Source organism: Euwallacea fornicatus, chromosome 9, assembly GCF_040115645.1.
Source record: "Euwallacea fornicatus isolate EFF26 chromosome 9, ASM4011564v1, whole genome shotgun sequence".
Classification (NCBI taxonomy): domain Eukaryota; kingdom Metazoa; phylum Arthropoda; class Insecta; order Coleoptera; family Curculionidae; genus Euwallacea; species Euwallacea fornicatus.
This window is the reverse complement of record NC_089549.1, coordinates 1,098,616-1,115,815: the sequence shown is the minus strand read 5'-3', so window position 1 is coordinate 1,115,815 and position 17,200 is coordinate 1,098,616. Positions and strand designations below refer to the sequence as shown.

The following is a 17,200-nucleotide window of genomic DNA, read 5'->3' as shown; positions in this document are numbered from 1 at the left end:
TTGCCTCTGATGAAAGAGATAACACAATAAACAATAATAAATAAAATGTATAACGTAGGATCTATAATCAAAAGTCAAGTGTGAGAAAAGTAAGTATTGCTTTGTATTAAACTTATTTTATGTGCACATTGAATCGGCAATGCCGCAGTCAGCTGCTGAGATCGATCTGGTCACATGATTTGTTTCGATTGTTGTCTACTATATAACGGTGACTTAACTAATACCGACTTTTGCCAAATAAGTCACTGGATTTTCTTAATTTCATGTAGCTGTTAATTGCTACTATCTGCTGAAATATGAGGTTTAATAAAAAGATTACGATCCTGGTGGTTTGTTTACGTCATCCTTCCCTGTCCGGAAAATATCGGTAAACTTAGTCCTGTATGACCTACAGGCGTTCAGTAAAGCCTGATCGACTGGACTGTTGATCGGGAGATGGACTTCTATGTAATTGGAGATCATCGTGAAAGTTATTCGAGCCTCAATTTGGGTCCATTGGTTATTGTTCAGAGATCCTGTTCATAAATCCTTAAGCCCTCTTTTTAGTTTTACTATCTTTCGTGAAAAATTCAAAATAGGGTTCCAAAGCATTACACGTTTTTTGTCGCTATCTATTTTCTGATTGAATTCATTGGTTAATACATTTCCCAGATAAGATGAGTTTTGATAACACTTATACTGGAGGTTATTTATTACGCGTACAAGATGGTTCACGGACAGGATAACTGCGCTGTAGTTAGTTGAATGTCTTGGTGCGATTTTGCTAGTGGTAATAGAAATGTGGCCATATATGATATAATTTATTCGAGTTAATTTCATGTTAGGATCGAAACCGATCCCATGTATACTTTGTACAACTTATCAATTCCACTAAAGAATTCGTTGCGATGGGCACAAGTACTGAAATTCAGTTTATTCGGTTTCAATAAAAATTAAATTTCTTTTGCATCTAGTACATATATAAACGCACAATAGATAAAAGATAATGTTTGTGATGTTAATCCGGATTCACGTGAATCTCCATTTCTTAAATATTTCTGATCATTTCCCTTATCTTAGTTCAAGCCATCCAAAAATAAAATTCATGTGAACTCCATTTGCGCTACTTCTCTTTAAAATTCACACTAAGGTGAACCTTAAAGTATCCCATTTAAGATACTTTGTGTCAGACAAATCCATCAACTAATATTTTAATAATATACAGATGTATATTTATTCTGGAGACTTTAAGATTCCATTAAATTTTAATTTAGCGAGAACCTGTCTTGTCAATGGACCTTAGCTTATTGAATCCAAATTAAGTTTCAATCCAAAGCGTCGCTGAATGTATCAATGGGATTAAAGCGAATTAGGGCCACTTGCATTTAAACTTTCGCGATACGCACCACCTAATTTGTTGTTTTTATTGCACTTTCTAGGAACTCAGGAGAACAAAGGAATTTTGGTAGGAAGCAATGCTGGTGTTATGGCGGTCGATTTTGATACATCTGGATCCCTTGTTTTGGGGGCCTCGAACGACTATGCTACTAGAGTGTGGACGGTTGCCGACCAGAGATTAAGGGTAAGTAATTTCTATAAGTATGTACAAAAAAAGGCAAAATCCAAAAATTACGTAAAAAGTTGAAAATTTCAAAATCTGTAGAGATGAATATAATAGGGTTGTTTCAACATAATTCCAATGCAGTATATTTTGCTGTATTCAACTTTGGATGGACGGTATAGTATAAAGAGGAAATAATCATCTATCTCAGTAGTAGATATTATATATTAATTAAGCTCAGAGAGGTTTTAGTCGAATACAAAAAAAATGTTGACACAATTTGATTGATATGACTAACTTAAAAATATATATGGGAGAAATTGCCTACGGTTAAATATTAAATCGCTGTGGTATTTCCAGACGACTTAATGACCTTGGGAAATTGGTTTTTAAATCACTGTTTTGCAGTAATTTCCAAATTTTCCAAAGCCACTATTTATCAACTCGGCTTAAAGGACAAGCATCATAAATAGTCATAAGAGTAATATGTAATATTAATAACACGCACCAACCATACGTTCAATCGCTCTTGATCGTCCTCTAATCCTTAATAGTGTCGTCGTCGTATCATAGTCCAATTTAATCTAGAACATTCAAACGGACTGTATTTTTGTATCTACCAACTAATGTAGGACCATTCGTCCAATAAAGCATCAATTATTAGTTTTCTGTCAGGACATCTATATCGGTCTCTTGATTGCTTTAAATTATTTTAAAGAATTCAAGAATTGGCTATAGTGGTCCCAAGAGAGGTTAAAGCTGGGGGTAAAAACCAATCAGCTCGTTAAATTAATATAGTAAATATTGCATCGTATTGTGTAATGTTACTATTACTTAATTCTAAATTACTATTAGTAGTGATAAATAATGGTCGCGTCGAGACTTCGGTTTTGAAATTAGTGCGCTTGCGCACTAATTTCAAACGATCAAAAGTGTAACTATTTAAATGGAAGTCCATCGCGCAAGCTGCAAATCACATTAAATTGATTTTAATCGTAAATAATTGATAGTAGTGATAGCATCACCAACAATTAGAATAACTAATCAGTGCAATGATAATGTATCTTGTCAAACGATTTTTCTGGTAATATCACGTTAGCGATCGTTTAATAATGGAATTTAGATTGTGTCTGATTCGTTTAAATTTAAACGGTCATAATTACAAAGGATTAATTTTAATGCTACCAGAGAAAGTACGACATTTTGAACTTAACCCGATTAATATAAATAATGACATGCTTCAGTTTATGTGACTACTTGTGTAGTGGAAAATATGTTATAGATTGCACTGAGTAGCAATCGAAACACGTTAAATTTACAGGGTTGTACAATATTTACATTTCGAAACCTTAAAAACCTTGAAAAATTTTCACCCGCTTTATAACCAAACATGATTTTGATCATGTAATTTGATCTTGGAATGAAATGGAAGAACTCATATTATGCACGACACCCTGTTTCATCTTGTGTGTTGTGCGTATTGTTTTTGATCAATTAGACTTAATGCGTAGTGATTTCTGGAAAGTACTCTTGCGGCCCAAACTGGTATCGACAAAAGCACATGCTAGTTGGTGAGGTTTTACCTCAGTAGATATGACTCGCGTTCTATTAATTGTTTTATACGCTAAATGCAATAAATATTGTTCAACCCTTGTACAAAACAATCCTCTATTGATGATCTTGCCAAAAGGGATTTAAATTGACCTAAGCCATGCTGCTTATGACCTGATCAAGTAATTGCCCCTCTTAAATGAATTGGCCAAAAATTACTCGTAAGAAATGTGGTTAGTAAAAGCTGTCCAATCTTGTTCATCATGTGGCAGGTAAGAAAATTGGCGCGTTGTTTAAACGGTTTGTACACAAACAAATATAATTAAACTTCCTAAAATCTACGTGAATGTGAGTAACCACCCTCGTAGAGTTTGCAGAGACTGTCGGTTCGACTGGCGCTTAGTTGAGAGGGGATGCTGACGCTGTCCGGGGACATTTTGCTGTTAGCTTTCCTTCTTTGACATATAAAAGCCAGTGCCGCAATCACGGCCAGTTGTGCTGCTAAGAATAGAATTGCCGCAATCATTAGTCCGGCCATGTTGAGGCATAGCCCATTGTTGTCATCGTTGATGTAGACTGACTCGCTGCTGAGCGCTGTCTTGTTGGCGTCTTTGTCGAATCCGAACTTATCTGTTATTTGAATGGATTGAACTAATAACAGGTCTTCGTGAGCCTGGTCAGTTGATCGCCTTCGGCGTCGGCCATATGAGATGACTGACCGCAGTTCTCCAGTAGAGTCTTCTTGATCGCATTGTACAGGTTCACAAGATGGCATGCATGGAGTCACGAGAGCTCTGAATTGTACCACTTCCGAAGATGGGAACTTGAAAGCGTCGAAGTGAGATAGGAGTACCTGAAATAGAGAGACAATGTTTAAAATCAGAGTTTTGCGTTTTCACGTAACAGTTCACAACCGATGCGTTAAAATTGGTGACTTTTGCATTTTGAATACCCGGATTAACACTCTCGGATCACACTTAGGAACTGAACTTTGACATGGAGCACAAATTGGTTGGGAATAGACACAGTGACAATGCACGAAATGTAGAGCTTTGGTCGTAGGTCTAAATAAAAAGTTAACTTCAAGTGCTCCTAGCAGTCTTACTGGTTGCAAACGATGGTTAAAGATCAAGTAAAAGTTAATTTCTTGTACGTATTTGTACAACACATGAAAAATTCCAATTATGAATTGCAAATTCTGTTCTTATTAATCATTTTCCACTTAAATGAGCAGCTCTTATCTTTTATTCTATCAATTTACCTTTCCGGTTTGAGCACTTTTATAAATGGGCCCCATGATAAAGTGATCAGTAGGACAACCATCGGAGTCAATAAGAACAATTTCGCTGGAATCCACACCATCCATAGCAACCAATTCCCGTACGAATATCTCGTATGGGCTATTTTTGTCCAAAATTTCGAATTTCAAGGCCAAAGGATCGCCAACTTCTGCCGATTGCATCATGTCTTCCCCGTTTCTGTCAGTAATTTTCATTGCCACATTGGGAGAGTCAACGGTTACCTCCTCCGATAGAGCTAGAACCAACATCATATTTAGAATTTCATCAAAAAGTTTTGGCAGTTTCATGCATTACCGGGAGTGATGTCGCCGTGAACCCCTAAATCAACTTCATTCGTTACGCTTTTGTTGGTCAAGTCGTATTGACATGTCACTGCCAAACCGAGGTCACTGCTTGTCACTATTTTGTCATGGTGTTGAATCACTACGTCGTTAACATATCTGGAATAAAAGTGCATTGTTGAGGCACGTAACTTGACAAAATTTTTATATTTACCTTCCAAGACCGTTCTTTCTGACGTTACATTCCAAATTATCGTAGGCCATGCTCAGCTCAAACTCCAAACTATTATTAACGTCCCGAACGCACGAGTTGGGGCTTCCTTTTGCGTAAATTTTCCCATCGAATACTTTGCTTGTTTGAATTTTCGCGATCATGTCTCCAGATCTACAATCTATAGTGACGTTGTAGCATGAACTAAGTTCGTAAGTTGCTGCCTCGGGAACGTCCAAGTAAGGATCCTAAAAACAAGAAAAAGTGGTATATATTTGGATTCGTTTTAACCATTTTCTTCATTTCCAAATTCATTTAAGACATGATATAAGGTAGCGAAAATAGTCCATTGTTCTCTAAAGACTTCTCATTTTGGACAATCAAAACCAAGAAGTATTTACCTGAATGTTGGAGAGAGTAGATCGGGAATGGTGGCTCAACCTGCAGACCATTTCACCAGTATCCCCGTAATCGTAAGAGTGACATCTGTAAGGCGAATTAAGGCATAATTCTCTGCATTCATCGACTGATCCTACGTCTTGATGTACAGAATCGACCTGAAACAAAATATCCCAATATAATAGTTGATTTTGAAATGTTTAAAGATTTTGACTCATGTGAAGGCCAAAGTCACTAAGAAGTTTAATTTCTGACCGAACTTGCTCTCCCATGACAGAAGAATATGTAAATTTAAATTTTCTGTGGTGATAAATGGAAAACATACTTTTGCTTTTCAAAAAAGAAGCAGAAAATATAGAGGAGTTTTGCTTAAAAGCCACAATTGCAATTCTTTTGGCTGTAGAGGAATACAGACGAGGAGAGAAGGTTCATATGAAAGTATTGCCTGTTGCAAAGTATTTTTTGCTGGTACTTTCAAGTATACACAGTGACATAAAATGATGGTATGTAAATCAGGTAAAACTTTTAAAAACAATTTTATATTTTGCTTTGAAAAGGGGTTCATCTTTTTGTTCTCACCCGGTATAATTTCCATCTTAAATGAAAGACGAGGTGACCTATTTGATTGAAAAGATCCGATTATTTTTTATCACAGTTTTTTCATCGTGGAGAAAAATTGAGCCTATAGAACATGAAAAATTTAATCAATGGAACTGACTAGCAATTGAGTCGAAAAATTCCTCGTTTTAGAATTACCTTCATTCGTTTTGTGAAAAGTGTATTTCCACAACGTTCCACATCACAATTCCAAGAAAAACCTTGTTGGAAATCCTCAAATCTCCTGCGTAGCACCAAGTACAACGTAATATTAAAACCCCATGAATGCTTACTGTTTTCAATATTCTTCCATTCAGCTTCTTGAATTCGCACAGTTTGGTTGGTTCTTCAATACAATTGTTCTCCATATAGTCGTGTCCATCGGAGGCTAAAAATGCGTTTCCTCCAGCGAGAGTCAGTCGATCCATTGATGACAGTTCACAATCTCCGGTGGAATTGTTGTAATTTGCGGATCTGTGACAAAAAAAAAATTAAGGTAAAATCACCAGTTTCTGCAACTTTTCATATCGAATTGAATATTTTTGCGATCGAAGGAAAGCTTAGAATTGAGAATTTTCTGAATTTTATGTTTCATATACAAAACTTCTGAACCCAGTTAAATCCAGAATATATTCTTGTTTTAAGCTTAAACGGTTGCTATTTCAACTAGAATTTGAAGCCTTTTGTTTATACAGAGTAATTCAGTGAATCGACATCCCCTTAAAAGAATAGCGTGAAACACGTGCAAAAATAATTTCTGTTTCACGTGTTGATTTATCTTCTATAATGATATTACTATTAGCATCAGGAAAAAACCTCTTTGAGCAAGAATCGTAATAATCTCTACTATTTAACATCATGCATCACGGACGTAATCATTCTCATTTTCTATGTTACTAACTGCGGCCAATCAACGAAATGGTTCTTCCTAGTTTTTGTAAGTTGAGCATTGTGTTGTAATTACAGTTATGAATCTTGGATTATCTCCAGCACGTAAAAAACAAGAGTACAGTTTAAAGACACTAGCAAGTGTAATAATCTCACACTGAGGCATTTATCTTTAATTTGTGTGCTTGTATGAACTACCTGAGCGTTAGGAAATAATATATGATAGCAATAAGCCGAAGATAAATTCTCTTCAAAGAACGTTTCTATGTAAGGTATTAATTGGTTATTGAATGCTGAGATTATCGACTATTATAATAATAATGACGATGGTCTAGCTAACCTTATAAGTAAGTTGACTTTGCATAGTTTTGCTTCAATTAAATGGACTAATGATGTAGAATTCTTCACCAACCGTCCAGTATTTTAACTTGCTATTTAACAGACAATATGATGATTTAATGATTAATTTAAATTCACAAGTTCTTAAATGGAATTTGGATTTTTTTCGTCTCATTACTAAGTGACGTTATTATTGAAAATAGTAAAAAAAATGAAAAAACAAATCCATTGGAAGTCTTAATTAAAAACGTGTTCATAACACAATCTTGTCTACCTCTAGAAGCATGCTTGTAGTACCAAGGCCGTTTCACATCTTTCTTTATGCGACTACCAAACACTCCATTCCATGTTCCATTCCTCAGTCATTTCACTCCGGTGTCGGTTGAGTTATAATTTTAGACATGACGGTAATTGCGGTTTTATGCATTTAGATGTGTACATTTATTTATAGAGCTCACAAGAAATCGTAATTACAATGTCTCTTATGAGACACATTATTTTGTTACACGCCACCGTGGATTTTAAATTGAAAATCTTCGAGGTGGCAAATTAATAGGCATTTTTTCAACGTTCATTCAGCCATCTTGGCGGTTATCGATCGTTCTTTAATGCGGATGATTCTTTCCTGTTAGGAGATACTGGTAATGCAACGAAAAAAAATCATGCTCCAATGCCGTTTGAAACGTTAAATTGATGACATCCGTGAGGACGAAGACACATCATTTGCATTCATGATAATTCTAGGCTAATTAAAACACTTCATGCAAAGAAATTTGTCGCACTTTAGCTGTTCTTTATGCAATTCGATCACTAGCTTGATCACTAATTAAGAGTAAATTTAGAACCACCAAGAATTCAAAGAAGAATGATGTCGGCAAAAAGTGCGAGTATAATGACAACATATTTATTTTTAAATATTGACAGCAAAAAACAGGGTGGCATGAGTGTTTGTGGTATCCCTGGCAGGTCCCGGGAAAAACAGGCCTATTTAACAATTGGAAACTCACTATTTTTTTTCGTTGAGTGTGATGAGGCAGATTTGAAAATGAAACCTTTTTGGTCCTGCAGTTATTTTAAGTCTCAATTTATCCTATAATGAGATAGAGTAACTGTCTTATTTCGCATCGTTAAATCACTATGATCTGTAGGATTTTTTTGTTTATTGTCTAACAGGAGCCACGAAAAGATCGGAAAAAACCATGAACCTTTCTCTTCTGACACTAGACGTGTGTTACGAAGAGTCGGTCACTTCTCAAATAGGTATCGTCGCTAATATTTTAACTGCTCAAAAATGCTATAAATCGATTCACAAACTGAACGTAAGATATACTATTATTTGTTAGATCATTTATTTAATAGAACTCTATTCCTGAAAACCTCCATATACCCATTGTCTAAGGTTTTTTGTCGATCTGAATACACGTAAAGCCTGCGGTTTATCGTAAGCCCTATAAATCAGTTTAGTTCTCTAAGGCAATTATTTAGTAAAAGGATATTTTACCGATATTATATTATTATTTATGCATAGAGCTGCAAGTGTTTCCGCATTTTAAAATTACTGTCAGATAGAAGTGAAACAAAGGAAGTTGTCTACACCCTTTAAAGACGAACCCACCTGCAGATATAACTGTGAATTATAGATATCTATAACTGAAATGAAGAACAGATATACATATGAACAAATATCATTCGATGCAACCGATTTGTCAGCTTTACAATATTTTCCCGCCTCCATGTTCCGTGCCCGTAATACTTACGTTGTAAGCAGTTGACATCCGTATTCCGACTCCCGATATATTAATCCGATTGTTTAATATTGCACTTGCACGACATAAACGTAATCGTTGTAAATAACTCTGACATATATCTTTGCTGCGTGACGCCACCTTAAACCTGGATGGAAGGATTATTTACGAAATCATATTTCTTCGCAAGATAAATACCTCAGTTGAAAGTTGAAGGGTTCTTTTATTATACAGGGTGTTCGAATTTGCTACAGCGACCGGCAGAAAGTACGCGCCATATGGGATTTTTTTAAATTTGAATTTATCGAAAAATTTTATTCTTGGTAAAAGTTTGTGTACTCCCGCGAACACAAAGTGGGGGTAGAAAATTTGCGTATCTCATCTCATATAGGGGAGAATCGAAAATGAGCAAAATGCCTCACGGGTAAAGTACCTTTATTTTTTATTTTAGCGGAAACGTGCACTATGAAAAGTTGTTTAGAATTAAAAGGTGGCCTCAACAAGTTTCTGTTCCATAAAACACTTTCTCGAATTTTTCTATGATTTGCCGCACATAGAAAATCAATCAAGTGTATTCGACACTCCAGTTTCGTTTTAGAGAAGCTTCAAAAATACAAATAATATCATTTGAATTTTCGGAAAAGACAAATGCAGGAGCGCAGTTTGCAGGAATGCACGAACTAACCAAGAACAAAATTTTCTGATTATTTCAAATGAAAAAAATCCCATATGGTACGTACTTTCTGCCGATCACTGTAAGTCCTTTATATAGTCCTCTTTTTTATTGTTTTTACAATTATTACCGTAAACGATTTAATTGATCTGAATTGAGGCCCATTTAGAGGGCACTACCCGTTGAAATAACACAGTACCACTCCTCCTAAAGTCTTAAATGGAATGAAGTATACTTATTCCATTTAAGATTTTATGAGTCGATGTAACCACCACCACGTAAGATGTAAATTTGTGAGAAGATTTTGGTCTCGAGAATGAATTTTACAAGTTCGACGGCGTTCTACTGAAACCAAACCAGAAACTGTACCGTTAAATTAAGTCCCTCCTTCCTACTGAAACGCACGGAGTGTCGAAAAATGCTGTAAACAGCAAAATTAGGTGCCTATGGAAAATCAAATTTTGGAAAATGGAAAATAAATTATGTTGTATGAAAAAACAACTTTTAGATGAAACTACTATTTACGTACATGATATAAGAAACTTTCCGCTGCCATGACCCTGTACGGGGTAAATTAAACAATTAATCTACTTAAACGTCAAAAGGTAAGGAAACTAATACCCTGCAGGGTATTGCGTGTAGGCCGTTCTTTTTGATCTCGCCGATGTTTTGAGATAAAATCTTGACGGTACTACGGAAGCTGTAACGACAGACCAAAAAAGTTAACCTAACCGTTATTGAGTTGCATACCAGAATATTGCCAATCTGGAGTGAATCACTAATTCAAGACGGATTATGTTGCGTTAAAAATTCGTAAATTATCGTAACGATATTTATGACGAAGAACATGATTTATAAATGGAGATAAACCAAAACAGAATGTTCCTTCAGACAGCAATTTAACAGCGTTTTCAGGAAAATTAAGCGGCAGTTATGTCGAGCAAAATCTTGGTTTAATTGTGATTAATTTGCACTTGCAGTACGTCAAATGTTAAAAAATATACCAGCTATTCGTAAATTAGACACGTTTATTGTGACGAAGAATGAATGCAAGTTATACTTCAGGCTTGTAGTTCTCTAGAAAACATACCGAAGGGTCACCATTTACTTAATTAATTTTTATTTAGTTAAAAACCTTAATTTTTTAATTTGGGACCTAAAAAATATATCAGGAATAATCCTATCCTAAACCGACCTAGAAATCAGCTTGGAAATTCAGTTAAATTTCGATGCTGCAATTTTTTCCAAAACTTTTCCAATTAGCAAGGAAACGTAACACCTAGAACGCAATACCTTACGATCTTCAGTGTATGATTCAAATTCTCTGCTACCTAACGTATAAGTAACATATAAGTACCAAATCTACATCAGGTAGTTCTTACTTTCAGGAAATCTCAAGAACACAAGCAATGGAGCAATTTACAGAAGCGATCTAAATCTTCTTGAATAAATGCCTCACATTTCCCTAAGCAGAAATTCTAAATACATTTGGAGCATGTGAAATGCCTAACTGCCTGATCGTACACAACGTACGCCTAACTACATACATTGTATACGATCTTCTGGTCCAGGTATTCCTTTATAAATTGAACATCAAAACAAGCGCTCTCAGAAGTCGTTATCATTATTAATAATATATTACCGTCGATTTTTATATTTATTAATGAACTGCGAGGTTAGATCACTTATCTCGAGGAACGCAAGACAAGGTCGAATTCAATTGCTGCGAAATGGAAAGGCATCACGTACATCTTGGAAAAAGAAGACAGAAATGTCAGAAGCATTTAAATTTTAGTAAAATTGAAAATGTTTTTAGTCAGACCGGCAGCTCTGAATTATTTTTGATTGAAAATTTTTACGAATTTGACACTTGTCCTAATATATCGGGAACCATAACCAATTTTTGAAGGTCATTTACGGCATATTAATGGTACCCAAAAATGTCAATTTTCTGCCATTTAATCTACTTGGTATCTTTCATCGTTTGGAAGATAGTAATAGTGTATAACCATTGGCCGACATTAGCGAGATACTTCCAGAACGATGCGGAATAGTCTCGAATACGCGAGTTATCCGTGAATTTCCGCGAAAGTTCTTGAAAATTTAATTCCGGATATCTTCATAAGTAGTGCCATAGTCTGCTCATGTGCAACATGGAAAATACATGGGGTTGAATGTGCATCTCCGTTGTTTGAAGGCATAGAGGGTTGAGGCGTAGTGTTAAGAGGGTTGTGGGTTTGAGACACCTCGAAGGCGGCGTAACAAGGTTATGCAACCAGTAATTTCAAGAATAAAATTTTAACCTTTTTTTTCATTTTAATGGAAATGATACGTTTGTTGTTGTAACGATAGCTTGAAAATTGGTTAATAATGGAGAATATTTATTGAGTACTGTACGTGCCTGCTTTCACAGGATAGAAAACATGTACTTCATGTTGACGCGAACCTTTTTAGCGCTTAATATGTATAATATTTGATCTGCCTGTGTATACACTCGCTCACAAACTCGCTCGACCTTAAACTGATTCGTCTTATAAAACCTTGCACTACGGACTCATTATTATAAATAATTATTTTAATATTTTTTGGTATTTCCTGCTTTAAAATAGGCCAGCACATCCCTGTTTTTACTGTCGAAAACTTTCATGTTATACATAACTTCAACAGCTTGCGGCGAGCAAGCTCTAAAAACTATTAACGTGTCACAGATTTTTAAAATCCAGCAATTTTCCATTTTTTTTTTCTATTTGATTTGGCGGACGACCCTTATTTGAAAATTACGATTTGCATTGCCTTGTTTTTCAGAAGAGCAAAAGTCATGTTTTTCAAAAAGCACCGAGTGTCCGATACTCGTTTGTATAAATTAGGTTCTTTAGAAACTTCTTCCTAGAATTTCACAAAAGGAAAATTCGATATTTTTTTATTGGTTAGAGCGTTGCGATATCTAATGAATTTTTTTAATGTTAAAACAGATGCTTCTATTGGAAACACGACAAAGCTCTAGATAGCTCAAATATGCTCTGGCGACATTCACGAATTCTTCTAGAATTCATATGGCAGAAGGCAATTAAGTTCGAGGGTATCGCCTATGATAAGATGCATCAGTCCGAAAGAAAGAGGAATGCTATTAAATATAAGTATTTACCGATTCTGATACGGCGTCGATATCGCTTTATACGTATTATAAAAAGCCTTCGTATTGTATGTGCTCGAACTTATGCTTATGGGTTCCGAGATAAGCATAGTAAGACCAGTTAGCCATATCTAACGTGCGTCGTGTGTGAGACCGTAAAGTCACGGAACTAATAGGAAGACAAAATCCCGCACTACTGGACGCTTTTAGTCACAGATTATCTCAGTAATAGTGTAGTTGGCAAAAATTTCAAATCGGGGTATAACAGTTCATTAGTAAAAGAAGTCCTTCATCCTCAAATGATATTTCATGCTTTTTGTCGAATTCTAAAAAAAAAAAATCTCTTTTTATTATCATTTGTTCATTGGAACTTTTCACGTAAAACATGGTATTAACCAGGCAATTGCCTTAATGAATATACATAGTGTAATAGTAATAAGCTTTAATTGCACTTGGCAAGAGAGATGAAAAATTTTAAATATGTACCATATGTTTCTTTAAAGGTGTTGCGCCAAATAGTTATTAAAAATTAAAATTCGTGTTTGAAACGCAAAAAGTTTGCAAATTTTGAAGTTAAAGCTGCCCTGAACTAGCCTACTCATCCGTGTCAAGCGTTTGCAGAGTTTGTATATTTGATAATACACGTTTTGCCGGTATACAGGGTGTCTTCAGCCGAGTGCCCGTTAGAAATATTTAGGGAACCGCGAAAGCTAGAAAGTTACAACTTGCTATGCAGCCGTTTGAGTCAAAGCTCTATCGGTTGAAAATATTTTCGAAATGGCGGCGCTTCCGGAAGTTGATAACAACTTTGTTATTTCAAGTTTACTTCAGGGAAACGTGCGTTTAAACAAATAATTTTCTTCCTCTTGAAGGAGTAATGAATTAACAGAAAAATGTTTCGAAAAAATTTCTTACAATAACTGGCATTTACGGGAAACGTTCCACTTTAAAGCTCTGTTTCCTATCGTTAAAAACATTTGTGCACTCTGTGTTGCCTTTGCGTTTAGCATTAACTAAAGATTACGAGTTCTAGTGGCTATTATGGCTATAAAGCAAGAAGGTAATAATACACGAATGTAGCGGCTACTCTCGAATGTACCATAATAATAATAATAATAATAACCCGGTACAATATTAAAAACTGCAAATTGACTTGTAGATCTTGCTTATTGGTAAAAACTTAGTTATTTCGTAAATTACTGGAGATGCAATGAAACTGAAAGCAGGAAGTTTAAAGGCAATATAAGTAGAGAAGTAAACTACCTACCGTGTTTCCAATTTGTTTATAACCCTTTTCGTTGTAACTAGCGGTAAAACACTGATGATATACCGAAACATCGTTGAAGCAACCGAATATTTTCAATGTTCAGCTTTTCTAAGAAACATACATTCGTTAGAATAAAAGTCAATATACCCGCTTGCCTTTTATTGCGGATAGTAGTGGCTATTCAAGTGTGCAGTTAATTAGCTACTCGCAATGTGTAATCGCACGATACTGTAATGTAAGCAAACAATACACACTGGCAATGTCTTTGGCACTGCAGCAGGAAGAAAGTAAGTACGAGTACACATACATCCCACGGATTGACCAGATAGCAATACGAAGCGAGCAAAATAGGTGCGTAAGTTCCTAATAAGGGTGATTGCAAGAATTATAATCTAGTTCACTGTAAGACCTCTTAAATTTCAGGCTCCGTAGGTGCAAACAACATGCATGCGGAATGGTGGAGCACTCTTTAAAACCGCCCATAAATACGTCCCATTTGCATGCCGTTTTCCTTTTCGAGAGAACTGAAATATTGGTCGCAATGTGTGAAAGTTGAACGTAGGCCATTCTGTTTGTATTCGGGCTATTACACACATTATTGTAAACATTTTTAAAAGATCAAGATTAATCAGCAGTACAATATTATAGTTCTACGAAAACCACCGCCTAACATTCCTGAGTTGTTATATGTTTTAAAGTAAATAATACATTTCCTAGTTAGAGCTGGAAGAGAAATCAGGCATTAAATTTAACAAGTGGCTTAACACCCATGGTGTACCCGTATCGTGCAGTACATGTACCGCAACCGTATACAACATAAGGCGTAAGCCAAGACGTACAGTAGTGGCCATAACTTTTTAAATATCGCTTTTTTTTAAATCAATGAGTACAATTTGAAATATATTATAGATTCCACTTTTAATACTCTCTCGCCCTCCTTGGTATATTGGTATTTATGGGAATTTCATTTCGCATAGAGGTGAAACAAAAACATACTGCGGACAAACGTATGGAAATTTTTCGCATTTCTTGATTAAAGAAAAAACAAATAATAGTTCATTTTATAGAATTCGTATGGTATGCATTAGAGTTCAACCGCAGTAACAATGCCAAAGCGTCATTTGTCTTAAGAATCAAATCAATGCGTTGTTGAGATAGCTAGCTACAATATACTATACTAGCACAAGCAGTGCGATATTTCTGCTGCTTTAAAATGTCCCCGAACGAGCTATGTCAAAAATGTTAAAACGTTTTCGTGAACGTGGGACGATGGACAGTTTTCCAAGGCCAGGTAGGCCTAAAAAGTATCCAAAAAGTGCTGAGAAATTAATAATAAGGATGTCGGAAGAAAATCCACGATTGACATCAATGGATGTTGCAAGACACCTTGCTGAAGAACACGATATTGTGTGTTTCAAATATTACGGTGCGGAGAACCTTGGTAGCTGGAGGTATATGTGGTAGGGTTGCTACCAAGGAACCATTCATTTCCAAAAAAAAAAAATCGGAAGGCGCGCCTTGCATTCGCTTGGCAGCATATCAGCTGGTCGCAAAAAAGTGGAATACCCCGTTGTGGGGTGACGAGAGAGTATTTTTCAGTTATTCGGCAGTGATGGTATTCGATACGTAAGACGTCCTAAGAATGCAAAGTTCAACCCCTAGTATCAATTACCTACTGTAAAACGTGGCGGTGGAAGTGCCACGGTTTGGGGGCGTTCTTCAGCATCTGGGGTTGGGCCAATGATAAAAATAAAAGGGATTACGGACCGATTCATGTGCCAAGACGTCTTAGGAAACCATGTGCTTCTTCTGTTTGCTCAGTGGCAAATGTCTCTGTCTTGGAGTTATCAACAAGACAATGACCCAAAGCACGCATGAAACCGTGTTAAAAAATTGGTTTCAAGAAAATTCTGTCCCGAAAATGGAATGGCCGCTCCGGGGCCCCGATCTTAACCCGATCGAACATCTTTGGGAACACGTCGGAAGACAAAATCGTAAAGAAAAATATATAATCTCAAACAATCTTTTGAAGTTTTAGAAAGAGAATGGAAATTCATTCCTTTAGAAATTCGTGGAAAAATTGTTTATTCTATGAACCAAAGATGTCGTGTAGTTATTAAGGGAAACGGATATGCCACCAACTATTAAATAAAACTTGAACTAAATGTTACGTTTCACTCGTTATGTAAATAGAATTTATGGGTTTCTGTGCTTTTGTCCGCACTAAATGTTCTTTTCTTGTCATCATTATGCACGAATCACCTAGATTTAACTTTAATGTATATTTTAAGAGTATACATTCTTAATTAACAGTAGTATTCAAATAACCCTAAAAGTGTAATGTAGAAGGACGATTTACAGGGATATTTAAAGTTTCCATACGTACGGCCACTACTGAACATACACATAAAAGACTTAAGATACATTATGAGTTTACCCCTAAGTCTTACAAATAAGTTGAAAATGGCAGAGCTAGATTTGAAAGTTTCAATTTCCTCATTCTACTCTTACGGCTGAATATCACGGAACTGTAAATCGGATTAAGGCATCGTGGACCAGCAAAGTTAAGGCATCCGGCATCATCCGGATTAAGGCAGCAGAAAATACCAGAAATGGACCCCAAAGAAACACTGCCCCAGACATCGAACCCACGTGCCTGACATCTCTTCTTCTGACACGTTTGAAAATCATCAAACAAGGTTCAATCGTTCCTTTAGCAGATATACCAATATGTCCATCAGAGAGGAAAAGAATCAAAATAACGCAATCTGGAAGATCTCGCAGGAGCTTAAAATGGGGACTTTACAGCAGGAATATTCCTACACATTGATGAATTAACCCTGCAGAACTTTTAGTGCGAGAGAGATGAAACTGACGACACAGGACTGAGCAAATGGCTAGCTTACAACGAATGTGGTAACTACCTTCTTACAGGACATTAGTGTTCGCTTTCGAGTTGGGACAAGTAGGAGCTTGTTGCTTGTAATGTGGTCCGTACTGGTCAATGATCTGTTAGCTGTGATTGCGCTGGGTGGGAGGGATTGGATGCTCAGGCTTGTGTTAACGACCTTGTCATCTTATTCTTGAACAATGTAGAGGGAGAGCATATCGGCTTCACTACGAAGCCCTAGTCAATACCTTATATGAATGGTGCCTGGGGAAGCAAATGCCTCTGAACCCAAATGAAACATTGACAGTTCGCTTTACACGACGGAGAAAATTGGAAAATTTCGAGCAACTGTCACTTTGCTGGAAGTTTAATGCACTTGCTACAT

General features: G+C 36.1%; 2 protein-coding genes across 10 annotated transcripts in view; one reads left to right on the top strand and one right to left on the bottom strand.

Moving 5' to 3' along the window:
- Positions 1 to 17,200, top strand: part of Atg16 (Autophagy-related 16) — a 167,835-nt gene that overhangs the window by 6,784 nt on the left and 143,851 nt on the right. For all 7 annotated transcript variants that reach the window (XM_066285731.1, XM_066285734.1, XM_066285730.1 and 4 more), the window contains one exon: positions 1,419 to 1,561. In XM_066285731.1, coding sequence (XP_066141828.1) covers positions 1,419 to 1,561 — 143 coding nt within the window. The remainder of the gene's footprint in view (positions 1 to 1,418; positions 1,562 to 17,200) is intronic.
- Positions 1,753 to 17,200, bottom strand: part of neo (neyo) — a 103,007-nt gene continuing 87,559 nt past the window's right edge. For all 3 annotated transcript variants that reach the window (XM_066285725.1, XM_066285724.1, XM_066285726.1), the window contains 6 exons: positions 6,174 to 6,354; positions 5,286 to 5,441; positions 4,888 to 5,132; positions 4,687 to 4,832; positions 4,353 to 4,627; positions 1,753 to 3,944 (listed from right to left, as the gene is read on the bottom strand). In XM_066285725.1, coding sequence (XP_066141822.1) covers positions 3,423 to 3,944; positions 4,353 to 4,627; positions 4,687 to 4,832; positions 4,888 to 5,132; positions 5,286 to 5,441; positions 6,174 to 6,354 — 1,525 coding nt within the window. In that variant the 3' untranslated portion in view covers positions 1,753 to 3,422. The remainder of the gene's footprint in view (positions 3,945 to 4,352; positions 4,628 to 4,686; positions 4,833 to 4,887; positions 5,133 to 5,285; positions 5,442 to 6,173; positions 6,355 to 17,200) is intronic.